General features: G+C 30.9%; 2 protein-coding genes across 3 annotated transcripts in view; both read right to left on the bottom strand.

The window, feature by feature from the left end:
- Positions 1–25313, bottom strand: part of LOC127276976 (acylamino-acid-releasing enzyme-like) — a 369586-nt gene that overhangs the window by 318353 nt on the left and 25920 nt on the right. For both annotated transcript variants that reach the window (XM_051297734.1, XM_051297735.1), the window contains exon 5: positions 25017–25165. In XM_051297734.1, coding sequence (XP_051153691.1) covers positions 25017–25165 — 149 coding nt within the window. The remainder of the gene's footprint in view (positions 1–25016; positions 25166–25313) is intronic.
- On the bottom strand, positions 12410–22209 carry LOC127276977 (uncharacterized). The gene is made up of 2 exons (XM_051297737.1): positions 21926–22209; positions 12410–14739 (listed from the first exon to the last, which is right to left on the bottom strand). Exon 2 carries the CDS (start codon positions 14730–14732, stop codon positions 13632–13634), a length of 1101 nt encoding a protein of 366 aa, XP_051153694.1. The 5' UTR covers positions 14733–14739; positions 21926–22209; the 3' UTR covers positions 12410–13631.

Raw genomic sequence — 25313 nt, 5'->3', positions numbered from 1 at the left:
TAAACCGATTTAACCCAAAGGTGCTGACACCAAAGATTTTTTTCTTAATTTTGATTCTCCAGTATAACCACATGGTTATAGCTTGGGCGCGGCTGGTAAGATGAGGAACATCACTTCCCCATACAGGACAGTAATTAAACGATCAGCGACAATCTTATATAAACACTAATAGAAATTAAACCCTTATCTTAACAAATTGCAGGTAGAAATCCTCGAGAACCCTCATTATCAAAGCATATATATGAGAGATTCTTTTTCAATCGCCCCAGCCCAAAAAGTCAATGTTCTGGGATTGGCTTCATACTTTGGTAAATTCTTGTCCTATATGATAGTAATAAATTCCTTAAAATATAAACTCATTAAAAAAATATTTGTATAAAATAGAGGGGGTTGATGTTTTGACGTTAAGGGTAACATTGTCATTTTCAAATCCGTATGACTATGACAAAAGTTAATCAATTGTAATTTATCTATAATAAATCTTAATGCATTTTTCACATACTTTTCAAAAATATATACGAAATTTAAAAAAAAATTTTGACCCCTTTTTTTCAAAATCAACCCTTATTTTTCGATTTTCACCCCTTCGAGTATTTTTTTTTTATTTTCATTGGAAAGCTGATGTTTTTTCCCATGAGCTATGTAAATATGAAAGTGGGACAACAATAATTTTGTAAGAAAAATAATTGTTTAAACAAAATATTAAAAACAATTAAATCTTTAATAACTGTTAACGCTAATCGATTCTGCACACCAATTCCACTCCCACCATGCCGCCCGTGCGCCTCCCTCCATACGGCCACACACACAAGTATAAACCGTGCGCTTACTCTTGTAGGTGTGCCTATTTTTCGTTTTCCTCATATTCGCCCGCTTCAGCTGAGCGATTATGCCTGTTTTTACCGACAGCCGGTTAATTTCACGCGCGAACTTTTGAATTCTTTATAATATAAATATATTTTTATTAATGTTTTTATAGATATTTATTAATAAATAATTAATAAATATACTATATATATATACTATATTATAAATATAATATATTACATATACATAATGTAATATATAAATAGTACTGAAAAATAAAATTAATGGTGATAATAATTAATATTACATTATTTATACCTAATTATAATCACTATAAGTAAAAAAAGATATTTTTTAAAATATTGGCTGTGAAAAGTACATAGTTATTGTTATGTCCTCAAAATCTGAAAAATTGTATCTTTTAAATGTATTCAAGACTAGAAAAAATAAAATGTTCTTTTCACAGCCAATATTTCTCTAAAATAATTTTTAGAAGTTTGCTTTGGAAAGTGCAATTTTTAAGGACTAATTTATTTTTCACTTAAAAATAATCATGTTTTTTATCTACTAATTTTACAACTTATGCTATTTTCATTAAATAATATATTCAATGTCATAAACTGCATGCAACTTCAATTAGTCCTCAAAGAGAAAAAAACGCGCTACAAACTCTACCTCCAGGGTGGTGAGGAAACGGGTTTAATAATATATAGACCAAAAAAATTTTTTTTTTTTAAATAATCACTTACTTGTCTATTATTAAATATATACTTATTTATTTAAACAAAATAATTATTGTTAGAATGAAATAAATTGTATTTAAGCCAATAATTTCCGTATTTAAAAGAAATACAATTTAATTCGCTAAAATAATATTTATTATTCAATACAAATAATAACAAAATAATAACAAATAAACAATACAAATAATCAATTATTTAAAGTAATAAATTTGTTTTTTTAGTGTAATTTAATTGTATGTTTAAATGTTAAAAAATAAATTTTTATTATTACTTTTATAAAAAAAGTTAAAAATTTTTCAGTTACTAATAATAATAACAATCGTCTATTTACTACATTATGATTTTAAAAAATATCTTTTTTTACTTATAGTGATTATAATTAGGTATAAATAATGTAATATTAATTATTACCACCATTAATTTTATTTTTCAGTACTATTTATATATTACATTATGTATATGTAATATATTATATTTATAATATAGTATATATATATAGTATATTTATTAATTATTTATTAATAAATATCTATAAAAACATTAATAAAAATATATTTATATTATAAAGAATTCAAAAGTTCGCGCGTGAAATTAACCGGCTGTCGGTAAAAACAGGCATAATCGCTCAGCTGAAGCGGGCGAATATGAGGAAAACGAAAAATAGGCACACCTACAAGAGTAAGCGCACGGTTTATACTTGTGTGTGTGGCCGTATGGAGGGAGGCGCACGGGCGGCATGGTGGGAGTGGAATTGGTGTGCAGCCTGGCATCACTGGAATGATTGAAGTGACTTTTTCGTTGTAAGTTGACTCTAAGTCCTTGCCATTTTTTGTGTCTAGAAAACCATAAAGTAATCTCAGATACATACTAAGTTTATCTATGGTGTTCATGGTTACAACCATACAACTTAACATTGCCTAAGTATGATTTAAGTGAATATTTTCGATGCAGGGTGACCCTAAGTCATTGCTATTCTATTGTGTCTAAAAAGCTTTGAAAGTAGTCTCAGATACATACCAAGCGAATCTATGGTTTTTAAGGTTACAACCATACATCGTAGCATTGCTATAAATAAATAAATGGAGACTGTTTTGGAGATGAGGTATACGCATGTGTGAGAAGTGAGCTTCCGGATTTCAATCAATATTCAAGCATCTACGTCGAATAATCTAGAGTCACAATTTCAAAAGTTTGTTCAAGATTGTGATAGATAAAAACTACATTTTTATATAATAAGGGGATAAAGTTATAAAAATATAATATAATATAATATAATATAATATAATATAATATAATATAATATAATATAATATAATATAATATAATATAATATAATATAATATAATATAATATAATATAATATAATATAATATAATATAATATAATATAATATAATATAACATAATATAATATAATATAATATAATATAATATAATATAATATAATATAATATAATATAATATAATATAATATAATATAATATAATATAATATAATATAACATAATATAATATAATATAATATAATATAATATAATATAATATAATATAATATAATATAATATAATATAATATAATATAATATAATATAATATAATATAATATAATATAATATAATATAATATAATATAATATATAACTTTGAAATTGTGACTATGGAATATTTGACGTACAAACTTAGATATTGATTACAATCGAGAATCTTTCTTCTAAAACATGCCTAGTCGAGCGAACTAATCAGCGCGCTGCTTGGTTCTAATGCCCCATAAAAACAAAGCGATAGAAGCTTGCTGTGTCAACAGCTTATTTACTTTCGGTCTGACCGTTCACCAGTGTAGTTCTTCTGCTCTGAGCTCTTATTACAAGTTTTTCCACAATTTTCATTAATCGTCAATTGTAGTCTCTCATTACCCAAACCTATTTTTGTTCCTTTCTTATTTTTTATTCTTTTTTCTTTTTGCAGAAAATATCTGTTTATTATTATATGTTTTATTTATCAACCGGCATAAAACCATGTGCGCCAAGAATACTAAATACATGTTAAACGATAAATGTATTAATATGCGCAGAAGCACAATTTTAGTATATTGCACGAACTACTTGCCAAGTACGCCACCTTGATTGCCCTCATATTTTACGTCACCGTTCTCTATAGGACTCAATCGAAGTTACTCCTCCTGTCTCTTGTCTTCTTGATAGTAACTTATGATCAACCAATGGAAAAACTTTGGAGAAGTCAAAAAATATTGCAATAGTTTTCAATTTCTTATCCATGGCTAACTAAATATCGGTTGTAAATTTTAACAAAGATCTGTAGGTACTATGCCCAGGGGGTCAATTACGTAACTTTTTCCGGATTCCTTATTCTACATTCCTGGTCCCACATTTGACATTCCGTATTCCGGATTCCATATTCCGGATCACACATTCTGGTTTCCACATTCCGGATTCCATATTCCACATTCCGGATTCCACTTATAAAATTCCGGATCCTTTATTCCACTTTCTACATTCCGGATCCCATATTTAGGATTCCACTCCCAAAATTCCGAATTCCATTTTCCACATTCCGTATTCCACTTTCAAAATGTGTAAAAAGTGGAATCTGTAATGTGAAAACTGGAATGTGAAAAATGGAATACCGAATACGGAATGTGAAAAGTGGAATCCGGAATACGGAATGTGAAATCTGAAATACGGAATTTTGAAAGTGGGATCCTGAATGTGGAATCCAGAATGTGAATAGTGGAATCCGGAATGTGGAATACGGGATTTTGGAAGTGGGATCCGAAAAAGGTTAAGTAATTGACCCCTATAGCGAAAGCCCAACTGTAATTGAAATCGGTCTAAGATAAGCAATTTTTTTAGGGCAAGCCACCTTTGGAACAGGTCGAATTATATTCATTTTCCATATTTTTGGAAAAACTCCTATTTGCAGAGAGTAGTTGTATATATGGGGCGGTCCACGCCATTCCAACATATCATCGACTTGGACATTTTTGATTTCGCTCAAATTTTGTTACCTTTTTTTACTCATTGAAAAAGAGCTTCCTGATTTTATTCAAATTTTTTTATAAAGCCGTTTTCGAGATATAAATTTTTCAAAATTTTTGAAAAAAAAATTTTTTTTTTTGAAAGCTCATAACTTTTTGATAAATGCGCCAATTTCAATTCTTTTTTTTCAAATTGTGTGTTTTTAAATGAACTTTTCAAAACTTTCATGCAAAAAATTAAAAAAAAATTATTAACCTTATTTTTTGTAATTTTAAGATAAAAATCTTATTTTTAAAAGTGTTTGTATATTTTGATTTTTTTCAAAAAAACTACTTCTTATAACACAAATTTTAAGCCTAGTCCGGTCGTGGGAAACCAATTTTTAATATTTTTTTCGAATTTTTCAAAATTTTTAAACATTTGTTTTTTACTCAAATATGATTTCTAATGTTTCAGTAAAAGAGTTAATTAATAAAAACTTATAAATGGAGGTAATTATAATAATAAACTTGTATTTGGAACTAAAATTTTGATCTATTTTTTTTATCCAATTTTTTGACGTTTAAATATTTTGCAAGAATAATTCTCATTTCAGCTGGAAAATATCCGCATAGTTAAAGATCCATCTTTATTTGGAATTGCACAATGAAATTGTTGTGTACCTTGAATAGTTTTTGCCTTTGTATATCGAAGATTACCCAGCAAACACTTTCTATAATTGTTCTATTAAAATTAAAGAACATTGTTCTAGAACAATTGTGCCATCAATAACATGTAGCAGTTATAGAACCAAATGGTAACAGTGTTCTAGAACAATGTTCCTAATATGTTACATAACTGTTCTATTTTTTTGTTGCAGAACTCTTCTTAGATATAAGTACCATAAGTGTTATAGAACATTTAAATCACAAATGTTCTAGAAATTTTGTACTTTTTTTGCTCTAGAATTTTGATATAACAATATTATGTCACCTTTCTAGAACAATATTCTCTTTTTGTTATAGAATATATCCGGAAATTTGTTCTTAAATTATTCTATAACAAATGTTCTATAAGAGTTCTAAAACAGTCCATGCTTAAAAGGTTTGAGAAACATGCTTTCGTAGTATGTATTTAATACTTTAAATGCATAAGCGCCACACGCAAATCGTATGAAACTGAAACCTACTACTATTGCAGGAGTCTCATGCTTTTTCGGTATTAGAGTCCTGCAAGTGGCGATTAAGCTACGCTCACTTTAACTTGACTCAAACTTGGTGATCGCCAGTTGCAGGACTCTAATACCGAAAAAGCATGAGACTCCTACAATAGTAGTAGGTTTTGGTTTCATACAATTTATGCGTGGCGCTCATTCATTTAAAGTATTAAATGCATACTACGAAGACGTGTTTCTCAAACATACTAAGAACGTATGAATTTTTGCTTTCTTTGTAAGAAAAATTCATGCTTTAATGGTAGGAATCATTTTCATCCCTATTGAAAAAAAACAAGATGTAACACGTTCTGTCACAAGCTTGTAGCATGTTACAAGCAGGTTATGATAAATGTCAGCTCTGATCTCTGTAACAGATATGTAATAAATACATAACACTGTTACTAGTGATTTATAACAGATATGTAACGATTATATAAATTAATTACAAATTTTTTAAATCCAGTAACAACATCTTATATAACACATATGTAACAAATATAGAACTTTGTTACAAAAAAAATACAGTTAAAATTAATATAATAAATTAAGAGAGTGTCATATTTTGTCTTAATTTGATGTTGATAATGTTAATAAAATAAAAAAAAATTAGTAATCCTAACACATTCTCGAAATTTTTTAACCGGTTGTCTCCCGAGATTCGAGCTTTCGACCATCACTAGTGTACTTACACTGCAGAGCTTAACCGTACTGGGAGCTGCGCCTAGACGCGCTCGACCAAGGGAGACTACAAAGGTTTCTTAGGAAATGTTCCTTGTAACAAACACATGAAATAGATAGGTTTATTATTTTGTAAGACCATCAAACAATTTTTTAGTTGTTTATTATTTATTACAATGAGTATATTAGCATATCGTTTCTAAAATATTAATAATTTTTAACAATATAAATAATTTTTATTTGTTAATTCTTAAATATGTTAATTAAATTAAATGTAAAAATTGTTAAATCTTTTAATTATTGTATTTTAAAATTTATTACCTTTTAATTTTTAATTTGAAAGGAGAATAAATCTTTGCTTTAGTCAAGAGGACAGTACATATAAATTTCAATTTTCTCCAAAAAAGTAATTAAGTAACAATGTTGAAACAGTAAAATTTTTTTAATTATACGTATAATAATACGTATAATTATACCTATTATTATACGTGTTTTTTTCAATAGGGATGTTATTAAAACTAGATTTTTCTTTTCGTATAGAAATTATTAATAACTATCTGTTCTAGAATTATAACATTATGTCAAATCTACAAATGTTCTGTAACACTTCAGTCACAAATGTCATTAAATGTTTCATCCTTTTTGTTGTAAGATTCCTATGTTAATTTTTTTCCATTAATAATGCCTTGCAAAGTAATTTTGTCAATTTTTATGCCAACATCAATTGTTTTAATATTTGAATATTATATAACATAGAATTTCAATAATATTGGATATTGAAACTTGACCAAAACATAAATTATTTGATTAATTTGGGAACTTTTAAATGTTTTGAATTTCGTACATTTTTATAATTTATATTTATTAGAAATTTAATATTTGCTTTGTTTTATATTTAAGTAATTTTTAAATTCTTTGCGTAAAAAATTACTATAAGACTTGCAATTTGTTGAGACTTACCAATTTTTTTTACATCACACTATTCTTATATAATCACTATTATGAGTAATATAAATTATATTAGTTAATTAAAAAAATTTTACTGTTTCAACATTGTTACTTAATTACTTTTTTGGAGAAAATTGAAATTTATATGTACTGTCCTCTTGACTAAAGCAAAGATTTATTCTCCTTTCAAATTAAAAATTAAAAGGTAATAAATTTTAAAATACAATAATTAAAAGATTTAACAATTTTTACATTTATTTTAATTAACATATTTAAGAATTAACAAATAAAAATTATTTATATTGTTAAAAATTATTAATATTTTAGAAACGATATGCTAATATACTCATTGTAATAAATAATAAACAACTAAAAAATTGTTTGATGGTCTTACAAAATAATAAACCTATCTATTTCATGTGTTTGTTACAAGGAACATTTCCTAAGAAACCTTTGTAGTCTCCCTTGGTCGAGCGCGTCTAGGCGCAGCTCCCAGTACGGTTAAGCTCTGCAGTGTAAGTACACTAGTGATGGTCGAAAGCTCGAATCTCGGGAGACAACCGGTTAAAAAATTTCGAGAATGTGTTAGGATTACTATTTTTTTTTTATTTTATTAACATTATCAACATCAAATTAAGACAAAATATGACACTCTCTTAATTTATTATATTAATTTTAACTGTATTTTTTTTGTAACAAAGTTCTATATTTGTTACATATATGTTATATAAGATGTTGTTACTGGATTTAAAAAATTTGTAATTAATTTATATAATCGTTACATATCTGTTATAAATCACTAGTAACAGTGTTATGTATTTATTACATATCTGTTACAGAGATCAGAGCTGACATTTATCATAACCTGCTTGTAACATGCTACAAGCTTGTGACAGAACGTGTTACATCTTGTTATAGAACAAATATATAACCATTACGTATTCGTGTTTGCTGGGTAAGAACTTCGGTTGCTCTTTTGTAATCTTCGATTGAAGAAAATTTGAAATCAACATTTTGGAAACTACTCGAATTTTTAGCCCATTCATATAGTTCCTATGAAGTTGAAATTTTTTTATCAAATGGCAACTGAAGACTTCCCCGTGCTGCTGCTCGTTTTACGGTACCTCCGACACCATCGCAAGGCCCTTTGCCATGATAATTCGCGAAAAATTGCCATTCAGCATATATTTTAAAATCCTCTTCATGATAATAAAACGCAGTTCACGTTTTTTTAAAAATTATAATATGTTATATTAAAACTTTGAATCCAGATGTTAACAAAATTTACTTTTTTTCGGATGGAGCCCCTCAACAATTTAAAAATTTCAAAAATTTTGTTAATCTTTATTATCATGCGAGGATTTTAAAATAATTGCTGAATGGCACTTTTTCGCGAGTTATCATGGCAAAGGGCCTTGCGATGGTGTCGGAGGTACCGTAAAACGAGCAGCAGCACGGGGAAGTGTTCAGTTGCCATTTGATAAAAAAATTTCAACTTCATAGGAACCATATGAATGGGCTAAAAATTCGAGTAGTTTCCAAAATGTTGATTTCAAATTTTCCTCAATCGAAGATTACAAAAGAGCAACCGAAGTTCTTAATCTTCGATATACAAAGGCAAAAACTATTCAAGGTACACAACAATTTCATTGTGCAATCCCAAATAAAGATGGATCTTTAACTATGCGGATATTTTCCAGTTGAAATGAGAATTATTCTTGCAAAATATTTAAACGTCAAAAAATTGGATAAAAAAAATAGATCAAAATTTTAGTTCCAAATACAAGTTTATTATTATAATTACCTCCATTTATAAGTTTTTATTAATTAACTCTTTTACTGAAACATTAGAAATCATATTTGAGTAAAAAACAAATGTTTAAAAATTTTGAAAAATTCGAAAAAAATATTAAAAATTGTTTTCCCACGACCGGACTAGGCTTAAAATTTGTGTTATAAGAAGTAGTTTTTTTGAAAATTTTTTGAAAAAAATCAAAATATACAAACACTTTTAAAAATAAGATTTTTATCTTAAAATTACAAAAAATAAGGTTAATAATTTTTTTTTAATTTTTTGCATGAAAGTTTTGAAAAGTTCATTTAAAAACACACAATTTGAAAAAAAAGAATTGAAATTGGCGCATTTATCAAAAAGTTATGAGCTTTCAAAACAAAAATTTTGAAAAATTTATATCTCGAAAACGGCTTTATAAAAAAATTTAAAAAAAATCAGGAAGCTCTTTTTCAATGAGTAAAAAAAGGTAAAAAAATTTGAGCGAAATCAAAAATGTCCAAGTCGATGATATGTTGGAATGGCGTGGACCGCCCCATATAGAGAAAAACAAGAAAAATTACTGGAAGTGACATTTTTATGGATATATAATCCGGACCCTTCGTTTTAGTTTTAATATGATTGAGGTTCCTGAGTAAGGTATCCGGACCGACGTCAAAAAAGAAAAACTTGTTTTCGTCAAACCCATCTGTATTATTATTTGAAAATATGGCAGTAGGTAGAGAGGTTAATACCGGTGTAACAGAAAAACTTTTAATAATTCATTTTCTTCGAAAATACAAAATTTTGATTTTTTATTGGGTATTAAGTTAGGTTTCTTCAGTGTATGCAAAAAATCTTTAAACAAATATTTTAACAATTTTTTTAAACAATTTAAGTTGAAAAACCAGGTCAAAAATGAAAAAAGTCCGCCATTTTGTTTTTTTTTCATTAAAAATAGTTGATTGTTGTTTCGACGATAGCGACAAGCTTACTTTTCAAGAAAATATCAAAAATTTTATTTTTCCATGACCTGAGTTGGAGATATCGTGTCCGCCAATCACAAGTGGGGGTATTTTCAGGCGACCATGACAGCAAAATAATCCTTATAAATAAGGAATAAAATTTTTTTTAATAGTTTAAAACCCCTTATGTGTGTATAAAAAGTTTGAAGTAAATAAAATAAATTTTGTAATAAAGAAAAATATTTAAGAAAAGTCACTGAGATGTGGTACTAACCCAGCAAACACGTTATGTATCAGCTACATAACAAATAGGTCACATTTTTATGTCACTCTGTGACATTATTTATATATAACCATTATATAATGAGAATGTAACGCAGTGATATTCTGTTATTCTATGGTGATATAATTGTTACATAATTTGTATACGTATATAATATATAACAATATGATATATTTATTAAATCACAATGTGGTAACTTTTTGTATGTCACATTGTTCTTTATTTGTTAGGTAACTATTATGAAACTATGTAATGCATACTTATGTATGAGTTGATAAATTTATTGATTTTTAATAAACGAATGATTTAATAAATATATAATATTGATTAATTTATACTTATTATTACTTTTATTTGAATAGTTTTTTTTGAAAATTTTCTCTTTAATTGAATTTAAAAATTATAAATTAAAATTTAAAAAATTATAATGCAGAAAAACTAATATGCCATGAAATTTTTGTAACTTGCATAAAATTAAATTTCGGCGGGCACATAATTATGTACAAAGGGATCTTTTCAGAGATTAATTTATATTTTATATATAATTACATAATTTATAATTTAATTGAGGAAATGTAATTTAACCACGAAGTATTGTCAGGTTTTTTCAAAAACTGTCGGTGAGGGAGGGTGTTGAATTTTTTTGAAAAATTTGAACAGTGAATTTTTGAAGACTTATAACTTTTAAACAGAAAAAAAATTTGTCTTATATGTTTTCAAAAGATTTTTTCCTGCTCTTTTTAATGGTGCAAAAAAATTTAAATTTTGACCCTTTTTTTGAAAATTAAACTTTTTTTCGAATTTTTTCTTAAGTTCGGTCCATTTTATTTAATTAATTTTTTTTAAAGCTAAAAATGTATATTTTCACCACAAAAAATATTGAGATGTCCTTTTTCGGTTTTTTCGAGATATTAATTAATTAATGTTAATAAAAAATAAAATATTTCACAAATAAATAAAGTTATTGCAATCCTGAAAATACCAATTAAAAGATGACGTAATTCAGCATCTAACGAGCCCTATATAGACTATTTTAGATTAGATGATTTTTTATAAACAATTGCCATGTTAGGAAATTGTTTATTAACAATCCACTAACCCAAAGTAATTCATATAGGGCTCGTTGGATGCGGAATTTTGTCAACTTTCAATTAGTAACGTCAGAATTACGATACCTTTTTTGGTTTATAAAATATATAATTTTTTATTAATTTTAACAGTTAATTAATTAACTAAAAATTGTGAATATTATATAAGTAAATAAAAAAAATTTTGACATATATGTTTTCCAAATGTTTTTTTGTGCTTTTTCGATTGGTGAAAAAATATTTCAAAAAATTTAATATTTGACCCTTTTTTCTGAAAATCAAAAATTTTTTTGACTTTTTTTTAAGTTCGGTTCTTTTTATTGTTTTTAATTTTTTTTATTAAAGTAAAAATTGTGCATTTTTACCTCAAAAAATATTGAGATGTCCTTTTTTGATATTTTCGAGATATTAGTTAATTAATTAACTGTTAAGATTAATAAAAAATTATATATTTTATAAACCAATAAAGGTATCGTAATTCTGACGTTACTAATTGAAAGTTGACAAAATTCAGCATCCAACGAGCCCTATATGAATTACTTTGGGTTAGTGGATTGTTAATAAACAATTGCCTAACATGGCAATTGTTTATAAAAAATCATCTAATCTAAAGTAGTCTATACAGATCCCTTTGTAAATAATTATGTGCCCGCCGAAATTTAATTTTATGCAAGTTACAAAAATTTCATGGCATATTAGTTTTTCTGCATTATAATTTTTAAAATTTTAATTTATAATTTTTAAATTCAATTAAAAAGAAAATTTTCAAAAAAAATTATTCAAATAAAAGTAATAATAAGTATAAATTAATCAATATTATATATTTATTAAATCATTCGTTTATTAAAAATCAATAAATTTATCAACTCATACATAAGTATGCATTACATATATTTTAAAATAAAATATACTGAAGGAAATTTTGTGACTGCCCTGACGCGAGATTCAGTTTTTTAGAAGGGGTTAACACGGGTTCGACTCGCGACGGAAAGCACAATACACACAGGAACAACACTTGACGAGAATTCTCCAGGTGCGGCTACACTGGCGGTAGAGAGCGAGAGAAAGAATGTTCATAAGCACTGCAGAATTAATGACCATTTAAAAGGTGAACTTACCGTAGTGCGCTGGCTCTCTACGACGGATATATTCCCCTTTTGTAGTGATTTGGCAAACACAAGACGTAAAACAGATTTGAATTAAATGCACGAAAGATTATGGAACACAACTATTATATTTATTAATACAAAGAACAAATTATTATCACTTAATGTGATTCGCGTACAGTTTGCGACAAAGTCCGCGACTCGCAACAATTATATGCTTATTCGCCTATGGCTCGCAGCAATCTGCCGGTTGGCGTTGTTTCGCTTAACACGCGGTTTTGTCGTCTGCTATTTCAGTCGCGAGAAGTATCGAATCGATACGCATCAAGAGATCGACAATCGATTAATCGAAGTCGAGCAGTGACGACGATTTAAATAATTAATTCGGTTCGTTACAATCCCCCTTACTTAATCGGAGTCACTGCTGTATTCGATTCTCGGCGCTGGAAAGAACATAATTAGTAAACATACAAAAAAAACATTTTTTTATTAGTTCACCTTATTTGGTCATTGCAATCATAATAAGTAAAAGTTATTTAGTTAAAAGAAATATAAAAAGAATATTCAGATTTGAATTTAAAAATGAAATGGAAATAATTTTTTTTTTTTTTTTTTTTTTTTTTTTTTTGAAAATAAGAGAAATTATAGTGCTTATTAACGTTCGTTCTCTTTGGGGAATAATGCGTTAATCGATTACAAAATGGTATTAGATTTTATTGCGAACGAATGGTTGTAATGTAATACAAAATTGTAGTAGAAGAATAGAGTAGTTTTCTAGGAGCGAGTATTTTGTATTGCGCTAAAGAAAATCTATAACTAATATAAGGATACAATGATTTTATGAAACTGTGCTCGAATATCGCGAAGATGTATATAAAACTAAAAAATATTGTGGAGTATGAAAATTCGCGTTTCAAGCATTGCAAAAAATATGAGTAACAAAAAAAACTAAAATAATACTTATAAGTAATAATATTCACAGCACTTAGCAATATTTGCTTAAACTAAAAATGTCTCTAAGTACTGGTAATGTCTCTTGCGAATTTTCGCAATTTTCACTCTTCTTCGTCCTTGATGCTAAGCTTATAGGCTTGACAAAGTGTTTCCCACAGATCTGCATTGTTGTCATCGGAGTCAAATGGTGCTAGTATTCTGCTGGGATCCCGTGAGTCATTTCCAGCGATCTCTGAAGGTATCAGTTCTGGAGATGTTTTTCGCGTAACTGGACTTCTGGGTTTAGAAGCTTCGTCGTCAACTTTGCATGTTTCTTTTTGCGATGTTCTTTTGTTCTGCAGTGTTGGTTTCTCGATCGTGCGTTTGACGAGCTCTATTATCTGCTGGTCTCTTTTCGCGATTTTGATCTCGATAACTCTTCTGCGGCATTCACCACAGTTGACGTCAGGCAAGTTCTTTGGTCTCTTGCATACTTTGCAGCGTTGATGTTCCGGTACGTCGAACTTTCCATCTGCGACGTGTGGCCATGGGCATTCGTCGGTGCTAAAATCTGGGTTTGCGCATATTTGGCAAAATCGTTCGCTATATGCTTTTTTACAACACTTGAAGCTGTGTCCTGGTGACCCACAATTGAGACATCCTTCTGGTGCTCTTGGTCTGATTCGAATTTCGCGAAGTTCTGACTGCATTTTAAATACTTCAGAGACTTTGTGTCGGAACAGATCGCGTGTACGGTGATACAATTTCTCGAGGTAGTTGTAGTCGGCAAGTAGTGAGTTGTAGTCAATTTCATACGAGTCGACCAACTTCTTCTGCTTTGTAGCTTCAGACTTAAAGTGAAGTGCCTCTTCTTTATATCTCGGCAGTTGCTCCGCCAGTTTCTGCTTCTCTTGCAGCAGTTCAGTGAGCATCTTGTAGTGTGTTGCTACGTCGGGAACGCCATTAGTGTTCGTAGTCGCTTCGGTTTCGGAAAGCTTATCGCGGAGGTCGTTGATGGTTTTATGAGCTTCCATCAATTGATCAGAGAACTCTTGTCGCGAGCTTACAAGGCTTTCAAAGTCTGTCTTGGATAACGCGATGAGCCCTGATGGTCGGTTAGAGAACTCCACCTGCTTGCCTTCGTTAGAGATCACGGAGATTTGGATCACTGGGATCTCGGGAAGCTTGAGTGAATTGGCAGTGTTGTTGACCGTTGAATCCATATTGAATCTGAAAAGAGAGTTACAATTTGTTTTGCGATCGAAGACCCCTTTTTGCGAGTTTTAAATCATTTACATGGTATTTACCAATTTTTTTACCATGTGTGTCGCTGATAATAACCACCATGGGTGATAATTTTTCTGTAATAATGGCTGGGCCTTTATATCGAGGCGCTAATTTTGAACTATATCCTTCAATAGCTTTAGATAATTTATTATTTGGATAGAACACTAAATTACCAAGTTCGAAATGTATATCATTTTTACGATTTTTATTATAAATTTTTCTTTGTTTTTCGGAAGCTTTAGCCATTAATTTTTGAACTTTTGCACGGAGAATGTCTATGCGTTTTACCCTTTCTGTCCAGGCGTTGGTCGTATAGTCATTTGTCAATTTAGCGTCAGTTTGGCAATTTTGTTCTCCCATGCGTCTTGGTTCGCGAGCGAAGTTCAAGAATGCGGGGGTGACACCTAAGGAGGAATGGACGGTAGTGTTATAAGCAAATTGTATTTCTTCTAACAACAAATCCCATTCGCGTTGATTTTCGCCAAGGAGGCTGGCGATCATCATCTTGAGGTTGCGGTTAACGCGTTCGACGGGGTTTGACTGCGGGTGATAGACAGGCGTTGTGCGTTGTTCAGAACCGACTTCGTTAAGAAATTTCGCGATAGTGCGGTTAACGAATTCTGTTCCGTTGTCAGTAACAAATGTTCTGGGTGTTCCCCATTTGTTAATTAAAGTGTTTAATGACTTCACAATTTTTGGGCCATCGGCTTTCGATAAAGCGAAACATTCGATATATCGCGTATAAATGTCTTCGCAAACCAGGATATAAGATTTTCCTAATTTGGATCGCGGAAGTGGGCCTACAATATCTAATGAAACAATGTCCCATGGTTCGCTAAATTTGCGTGGATACATGAGTCCTTGAGGGGGGTTGTTTTTAGGTTTACATTTTAGGCAAACTTCGCATTCATTGATATATCTTTTAATATCTTCGCGTATACCGGGCCAGTAATAATGGTTAATAATTGATAAATAAGTTTTATTTATGCCTTGATGTGCGGACTGTGGAGAGTCGTGATATTTAGAAATAATCGGAAGTATTTCATTTTCTTTCAAAACTTTCTTCCATGCATTATTATCGCCTATGCTTTCCTTGAGTTGATTAGGTTTGTAGTAATACAGATTGCTGTCTGAGTCAAGTCTGTATCGTTCGTAGCGCGTGGGGGTATTGCGTACGCGTTCAACCATTTCATCGTACCAAGATATGCTGTGGGTGCGACTAAGCTGTAAAGTGGGCGTGTCCTCGGGGACATTCTCATAGAGGCGCGAAAGAGTATCAGCTGCTTCGTTGGTGGTACCTTTGCGATGTTCAATTTTCGCATTGTTTGCTGATAATTCTAACGCCCATCGAGCAAGTCGACCTCGCGAATCTTTTAGGTTTTGCAACCAAACCAGACTAGAATGATCGGTGATAACCGTAAATTCTGTAGCTTCGAGATAACAGCGCAATTTCTTAATCGCAAAAATCACAGCTAAGCATTCCTTCTCAGTGGTAGTATAATTTAACTCTGCACCTCTCAAAGGTCTGCTCAGACATGTGATGAGATATTCTCTATCTTCGTCTTTTTGCGTGAGAATGGCACCTATGCCGGTGTCACTTGCATCTGTGTATAAGAAGAATGGTAAATTTGGTCGCGGTGCATTTAGCGTTAATGCATTTTTCAATAAATTTTTTACTTCTTGGTAAGCTTCCTCGTGTATTTCTGTCCATTTCCACGGTACTTTGGGACTAGCTAATTTATTTAATGGACCTTGTACTCGCGCGATGTTTCGCAAATGTCTATGGTACCAGTTCACGGAACCGTTGAACTGACGTAGTTCTTTGCGATTACGGGGGGTAGGACGTTCTAAAATCGGATCTACGCGTTTCGAATTAGGTTTAAGACCTTCTTTATCAAGAATAAAACCAAGATATTCGACTGAAGATTTTGCGAAATATGATTTTTCTCGATTTATCGTGAGACCTGCTTTGTGAAGAATATCAAGGACAATATTTAACAACAAGATGTGTTCATCGAACGTTTTGGAAATGATAATCCAGTCGTCGAGGTACGCGTGTACTTGATCAACATAGTGTTCGGGTAAATTGTTTATGCGGATATGTTCAACAAATTTTTCTTTTAACCTATCGGTTAATTCTTGAAAAGTGGCTGGTGAATTTGTTAGGCCAAAAGGCATTCTAACCCATTCAAATTGGCCACGGCCAGGTACTACAAAACCGGTGTATTCACGTGAATCGGGATGAACTGGTACATGGTGAAATGCGTCTGTAAGGTCAATTGTGCTAATAATGTTAGCTTCGAATAGTGCGTCCAGGATAGTGTCCATGCGCGGTAGTGGATAAGCTGATTTTTTAGTATTTTTATTTAATTTGCGGAAATCCATGCAAACTCTTGGTCTGCCATCTTTGCGATACGTGAGGACAATTGGACTTGCAAAACGACCGGAACTTCTAACTATAAATTTCTTTTCGAGATATTTATCAATTTGCTCGTTGATTATTTTATTTGCTTCAGTACTGTAACGATGTGCTTTGAGCTTAAATGGTGTTGGGTCGATTAATTCGATAACGTGAGTCGCAAGGTCAGTGATGCCGGTGTAATCGGCGAAGTTTGATAATTTTTTATCAATAAATTCGTCGAGAGTTTTTCTTTGTTCGGATGTTAATTCTAGCAATTGTACCGAATTCAGAAAATTACGCGTATTGTTTGTTGAAACAATAGGGCTTTGCGCTTTCGATCCTTTTATAGACCAATAGCCTTCACTGGCGTCTATGACGACTTGCCATGCGGTTATGAAATCCATGCCTAATATTATGGGCGTGGTTAATCCGTCGAGGATTGCGAACCAAAGTTCACCAATACAATCTTTTATTTTAACGTCAAATTTTATAGAATATCGCGGCGCTGCTACGTGATCACGTTGAGCTAGTTGTACTCCTGCGCGTGTAATTGCGTCTAGGATTGGATTATTATTCGCGAATTCTTTTAATTGATCGTATATTTCTCCTGACATAAAGGTGCGATCGCTACCTGTGTCGATGAGACCAATAATTTCTTTTCCGCCAATATTTATCGATGTGGTGATTGTGCGACGTTTCTGTGACGGTAGGGGCGGTGCTGGCCCTTTGTGTACTAAGCGCTTGAATTTACTGGCTGCCGCTAATAAGCCAACAGCTGGTTGTGACGAGGGCTTTGACATGAGTGATGATATGCTCGCCTCTACCAATTTCGAATTTTCGGTAGTGGGGAGCTCATTGCTCGAGTCAGTGTACTCTGTCTCAGAATCTGAGTAGCATATGTCATCATACTCGCTTTCGGAGTCACTGGTGTAATTCCTGCTGGCATGCGCTTGGTTAAGCGCTGATGCATTTTGAGGAATACACGTTGAGTCGTTTGCGGTGTGACTGCAACTGGGGAGTGCACGGTTAACGATAATATTGCGGTTTTTTGAATTTATTTTCGTATCATAGGGATTTTCCGTATTTTCATTAATAATAATTGTTGATTTGCCAGGGAGATCTATTCTCTCCTGGCATCTTTCTCGTTTTTTGGAGAGAAAGGGTTAGGTGCGTTGTAACTGAACATGCTAGGATAGTCGCGATTATAATTACCGAACCAAGGTGGTACCTGCGGTAGCGTTGGTGCTTGCGGGGGTTGGAGCGGTTGTTGCGCGTTACCAGGTTGACTGAATTGCGCAAGAAATTGGTAGTAATCGTGATTATTGTAACCGCGACCACGACCTCGTCCACGTCCACGGTAATTATTGTGATTTCTATCTTTGCGTTTATCGTAGTGGCCTTTGTCTCGTCTCGAGTCTTGGCTACGGTCTCGACTTCTGCGCGTTGACGGTCTACTCTTCCCCCCTTCTCTTCGCGACGACACGGAACGTGAGGAGCGAGAGGAACTTGAAGTGGAACGGCGGCGCGATTTACGGGCCTGTGGTGGGGATGAAGGTGGTTTCTTTTCACCTTTACCACTTTCTACTTTTAAGTTTTCGTTCGGCGGTAATTTTGCTTCTAGTCTTTTAATTTGTTGCTTGTAAATTTCGAGTTTATTTAAACTAATTTCTGGTTCGCTTTTGTTTTGTTTTTTATTGTTTTTTGATTTTTTTGACTCAATGTTCTTTTTTGTTTCCGTTTGCGGTTCTGATTTTTGAGTGGAATCAGTCGCAAGAGGGGGTGTTTCAATTGCGTTTAATACATTTTTACTACGTTTGTTGTGGGTTTTCTTAGAATCTTGTTCGCGAATTTTTGAAGTAAATTGCATTGTTGCAATTTTTTCTTCGTATTTGCGAATTTTTTTAATTAAACCGTCGTAGTTTGCGAAACTGTCGCGATCAAATTGCAAAATTAAGTCAGCGTGAAGCGCTGAGTAAACTTTGTCAAGTTGACTTTCTTCGGGTACTTTGTGTTGAAGTTTATTGTATAATGAGCCTATTCTTATTACGAATTCAATTCCTGATTCGTCCTCAAGTTGGACAGCGCGTTGAATTTTATTTGTGATGCGTTGATCATCATTGGATTCGCCAAATATTGATCGAAATTTGACTGAAAATTCAGTCCACGTGTTCCACGAATTGCGAAATGTCGCGAACCATGTGTAAGCGGATTCGACAAATACTTGGGATAACGTTGAGAGTGCGTCATCGGGATTGATATTGGATGCATCTAGTTTGCGTTCGAATTCGTTGATGAATTCGTCTGCGTCTAGTTTTCCTGGGAATTTTAATTCCCAAGATTTTACAACCTTGTGTAAATTAGCAATATGACTTTGGTGTACTGGTGGAGGTCTTGCGATAGGTTCTTGAGTATTAATTGGTGGTAAGTTAAGAGAGTCATTTAAAGATTGAGTTTGATCGAATTTTTCTAATTGTTCGCTAAATTGTAAGGTTCTGTTGCGAATAGGGGCACTTAGTGAAGGTGTTGGAGCTAGTGGTGGGGGTATAGTTGGTGCTATTCCTGTGCTCATTGTAGCGTAAGTCCCTGTGTTTGTAGTTGTTACTGTAGTAGTGGTACATGTAGGTGGTAGGGATGTAGGCTGTGTTACCTGTTGTGTACTAGCGCGATAGCCAGGGTCAATTGATTCCCATCGAGAATCGTGCCATGGAGATTGCGTTTGCCTAACTTGCAAATCCGAAATTTTTTGCGAGAGAGATTCGATCATTTTGTTCACTTCGCTTCGATTTTCTTGAATTAATTTATTTGTTTCTAATTGATTTGTTTGAATTAATTTAAAAGTTTCTATTTTAAGGGTATTTATTTCATTTGTGCTATGTTTTAAATTTTCTAATCGTGCTGCGTTTATTTCGCGACGATTTTCAGCATAAAAATTGTTTAATTGTAAGCGGGATTCATTTAAATTGCGATCTAACATTTGTTGCATGTGGCGTTGAAAGTCATTATTTTGTGCCGTTTGATTTGCGTGAATAGTGTTAAAACGTGTGAGAACTTGTGTTATCGCTTTGTTAGTTATTGGGGTTGGAGTTTTTGATTTTCGGCCACGACGCGTTTGAATTGAGATTTTTGGGGTTGTCCCTGGTTTAAAAGGTACAAAAAATGTCGATTCGTGGTTGCTAGCTTGATTGCTGGTAGCGTTATGCGTTTCGTTGTTGCCATTTTTTTTGTTTATTGTAGAATCTCTGTGTGGGGATTCTAAATTCAAAGGATCTGGGTTGAGAATCACTGACTCTGTATTATCAGTGGTTGTCTCTTGTGGCGCGGTAAAATTTGCTTCTGAATTTTTTGGGGGAGGGGGAGTGGTAAACATTTTGTTTGTTTTTGTTCGTGATCTGGTTGTCGCTCCTGGTGGTAGGGTCTTTTTCTTGTTAGTCATTAAGAGAGGGTATTAAATTTGCAAAAGTTCATTAAATAAAAAGAGAGATTTTTTTTTTTTTTTGATGATCTTTAGAATTAATTTAAAAAGAAAAATTGTATTTATTTTTATTTTTTATTCATTTGTTTTTCCAATTTTTAATTAGTACAGCAACAAATGAAAATTAATTAATTATTTGAAAATAATAATCTCATCTGTTGGTTGGAAAAAAATGAAATTAATTAAATTTTGATTAATTCAAAATTTGTGGTTTTGTAATTTCAAATATTAGAATTTGAAAGAATTTAATTTGGAAAGGAATGACTAAACCCTGCGAAAAACAATGTTGAGCTGTGAATGTAAACACAGCTGTGTTTTGGTTGCATAATCGAACGATGAATCCAGTGTTCTATAGAGGTTACTTTTAGGCAGCATTTATTTTTTTATTAAAATAAAATTGCCCATGGTAATTTTTATCACGAACAGCACTTAAAAATTTTCAAAAAATTTTACAGAAAGAAAAAAATATAGCGAATTCTGTATAGAAAATGAGATAATAAGCGAAGTTCTACACAAAAAATTACAAATAAATTTTCTACATAAGCAAAGTTCTACATAAAAATCATAAATAAATTTTCTAGATGAGCGAAGTTCTACATGAAAAAAAAATTACAAATAAATCTTGTATATCGAAGAAAGTGAAGCAGATGCGTTTTGTTATAAAATTAGCGAAGCGTAATAATGTTTAATATTTTAAAGCAATAGAATTTTTAGAAGCAATTATTTACTTTTAAAATTGAGATTGTGCGAGCTAATAGTGTTTGTTAGAGAATTTTCATCAGTGTGTGTGCCTGTGTTTTTTTTTTTTGCGATCGAGAATTTAAAAAGAATTTGTTACAAATTTCTCAAAATTCGCGATGTTTTAGTAAAAAGGTAATTTTACTTTTATTTGTAAAAAAAAATAAAAACAAATTTGGCTTCTAATTGGGACTAAAGTCGCAATTTGGCCATGGAAAAATAAAATGTTAATTTTATTATAAAAGAAAGAGTACTTTAGGCGCCATTTTTGTGACTAAGTGCACAAATATGGCTTATGAAAAATACACGTTGGGCGCCATTTTTGTGACTGCCCTGACGCGAGATTCAGTTTTTTAGAAGGGGTTAACACGGGTTCGACTCGCGACGGAAAGCACAATACACACAGGAACAACACTTGACGAGAATTCTCCAGGTGCGGCTACACTGGCGGTAGAGAGCGAGAGAAAGAATGTTCATAAGCACTGCAGAATTAATGACCATTTAAAAGGTGAACTTACCGTAGTGCGCTGGCTCTCTACGACGGATATATTCCCCTTTTGTAGTGATTTGGCAAACACAAGACGTAAAACAGATTTGAATTAAATGCACGAAAGATTATGGAACACAACTATTATATTTATTAATACAAAGAACAAATTATTATCACTTAATGTGATTCGCGTACAGTTTGCGACAAAGTCCGCGACTCGCAACAATTATATGCTTATTCGCCTATGGCTCGCAGCAATCTGCCGGTTGGCGTTGTTTCGCTTAACACGCGGTTTTGTCGTCTGCTATTTCAGTCGCGAGAAGTATCGAATCGATACGCATCAAGAGATCGACAATCGATTAATCGAAGTCGAGCAGTGACGACGATTTAAATAATTAATTCGGTTCGTTACAATTTAAATAATTTAAAAAGTTAATAAGAAAAAAATGTTGCTTAAAAAATTAAATAAATATTCATGTGTTATGTCACATAGTTTCATAATAGTTACCTAACAAATAAAGAACAATGTGACATTCAAAAAGTTACTACATTGTGATGTAATAAATATATCATATTGTTATATAACATATACGTATAGAAATTATGTAATAATTATATCACCATAGAATACCATAGAATAATTAATATAATGTTACAAAGTGACATAACAATGTGACCTATTTGTTATGTAGCTGATACATAACGTGTTTTTTGGGTAACCATTATTGCAAGATTATTACCTAAAAATACATGCAAAATATTTTTTATTCTTAATAAAAATATTAAAACTTGATGTAATAGAAAAAGGAAACTCTAAAATAAACATAGTTAGAACAGTGGCAAACTTCAACTTTTCTCTAACAAGATCGCTCCATAGGCTAATACTCTAACCATTCTGCTACCCTAACATGGGAATATAAATACAAAATTGACTTGATAACTTGCGACTGAGAAGGATTTAAAAACTGTATTGCTTATATAAAGAGAAAACAATAAAACTATGTGATATATAAAACAAGTTGTAAATTCAGATGTTCATTACATGAACATTTTGCTTCCTCTTTACGATCAGCAAAAAAATTTGCTTCCTCGTGGAGAAAGCAAAATTTTATTGCCAAAATGTGAATTTTTGATTTTTTAACTTTCATTAATTCTTTAAATTTACCTCAAATGTATACTTTATGTATATCGATCGATTCGTCTTGACGTAAGGAATACGATTTTATTATATGAAGAGCTCCACGGAATAACGATCTATGGCACAATTGAAAAGCTTGATTATGAGCTTTCAAAAAATATAAAAATTTTATAAATTAATAGCTGTAAGCGAATTATTGTAACTAATAGAATTAATAATAGTTACCAAAAGTGTAATAAATAACAATTTACATATACATACTTATTACAAATTTCATGAAAATTTACGTTTTTTGAAAGCTCATAACCAAACTTTTCAATTGTGCCATAGATCGTTATTCCATGGAGCTCTTCATATATAACCTTAAATTTTTCTATTTAAAAATTTTTTCGATTAAAAAAAAAATTTTGGTAAAAAGACGATAAAATTTGTTTTTTTAGGTATTTTTTAAAATCCTTTGGTCAGATTTGAGATATTAATATGATAAATGAGCCTACCAAATTTTATCTAAATCCATTAAAATCTGTTAAAGTTATCTTCTAAACAAAAAAGGGATCCACACACACACACACATACACACACATACATACATCCGGACAATTGATCAGGATCTCATATAACATGTTTCTATAAAGAAAAAAATTTGTTTCCGCCACTTTGAAAAGTTTTATAAACGAAAGGACTACAAAGCTTCCTCCACGAGGAAGCAAAATTTTTGAGTTTTTTAAGTTTAACTACATACTTAAGTAAAATGAACTATTTATTTATTCATTCCATAGAAAATAGTTAAGGTACTTATGAACACTTCAAAATTTTTAAGCTCTGGTACAAATATATTCCAGAACTAAACTTCATCAAAATTTTAAAACAGTTACATATCATTGTTCTGATATAGTTCTAGAAATATGATGGAACATTAGTTACAGTAAATTTGTGGATGTAGTGTTATAGAAATGTTATGTAACACTGTTGCAGAATTGTTTCGATTTGTAGGTATAAATGTCATCCAGAACTAATCTGCAACAAAATTTTAGAACAGCTACATAAAATTTTTTAGACACAGTTCTAAAACTACGTTGGAACGTCAGTTACAGATCATTTGTGATGATTGTGTTACTGAAATGGTACATTACATTGTTACATAACTGTAAAGTTAGCATAATATAGAACAGATCGATAACTCCCTTGTAACAATGTTCTAGAATTCTGTTACAATAAGGTTATATAACAGATTCATAACCAGATTGTAACAAATGTTCTATAAAACTGGGTCCTCACTGTTATATAACATTTATAGAACGTGTTTGCTGGGAATGCACTGAAAAAAACTAATTATAAAAATTCTACTATCGTTTCTTAATTAAATGCATTTGTATTAAGTCAAGTTGTTAAATTATTTAAGTATTAAATTATTTTATTAAGTAATTAAAAAAGGTTTAAGTAAAATTTTGAATATTATTTAATTTTTAATTAAAATAATAAATAAATTTTAAATGAATATTATTGGCTTCATTTTCTTTAGATTCCGTAAAGCCGTAATACAATTTTTTTTTCTTTTTCGAACTTAAAGAGGAGACTGCCGTGCGTGTACACTTCATGTAAGTTTCATCGCAAACGAAGGGGGGGGCACATAAATCATATAAATTGCTTATAAAATTGTTATTAAAAATATCGATTTTTTAAGTTTACAATTTGGCAATTATATATTCATTAAAAAGAAGTCATTTTTTTTATATACTCAGTATAAGTTTCTTTAATTTATAGCAAACGGTTATTAAGTTATTAATTTTTTTTTATAATGTTGAAAAATTTTATTAATGCAAAAAAACTAACAAAAATTTAAAATTTCAAAAAACGATTACAAGTGTTTTTTATAGTAAACTACAGATTTTTCTAAAAGTTTTAATATGTTAGAAAATCAATGAAAATTTTTTGACACGGTTGACCTGGACTTACTCTAAAATTTTTTTTTAATATTTACCCTTAATATTACTTCCATGTCGTAAATTTCTCTTTCTCTCTTTTCTCGGGTTTTTTGACAGTAGAAAGGTTCGCATTTTGGAAGTTTTCTCTCAGCAATGTAGAGTAATTTCGATTTATCCGGTGAAAATTGAAATGAACTGAACTCAGCTGTAAAGAAATAGTTTAATATAGTACATATGTAAAATAGTAGAATAAATTATTTAAACTTTAAATTGAACCCTGGAAAAAAATCACGCTTAGTGCTTTTAGTGGTCTGGCAGATTGCTATTCCTTTTTTTTCTGTTTATCTAGTGAT

Source organism: Leptopilina boulardi, unplaced genomic scaffold (genome assembly GCF_019393585.1).
Source record: "Leptopilina boulardi isolate dan_hultmark-lab unplaced genomic scaffold, ZJU_Lbou_2.1 LbouV2_162, whole genome shotgun sequence".
NCBI lineage: Eukaryota > Metazoa > Arthropoda > Insecta > Hymenoptera > Figitidae > Leptopilina > Leptopilina boulardi.
Note: the sequence above shows the minus strand (reverse complement) of the source record. Positions and strands in the feature narration are given on the sequence as shown.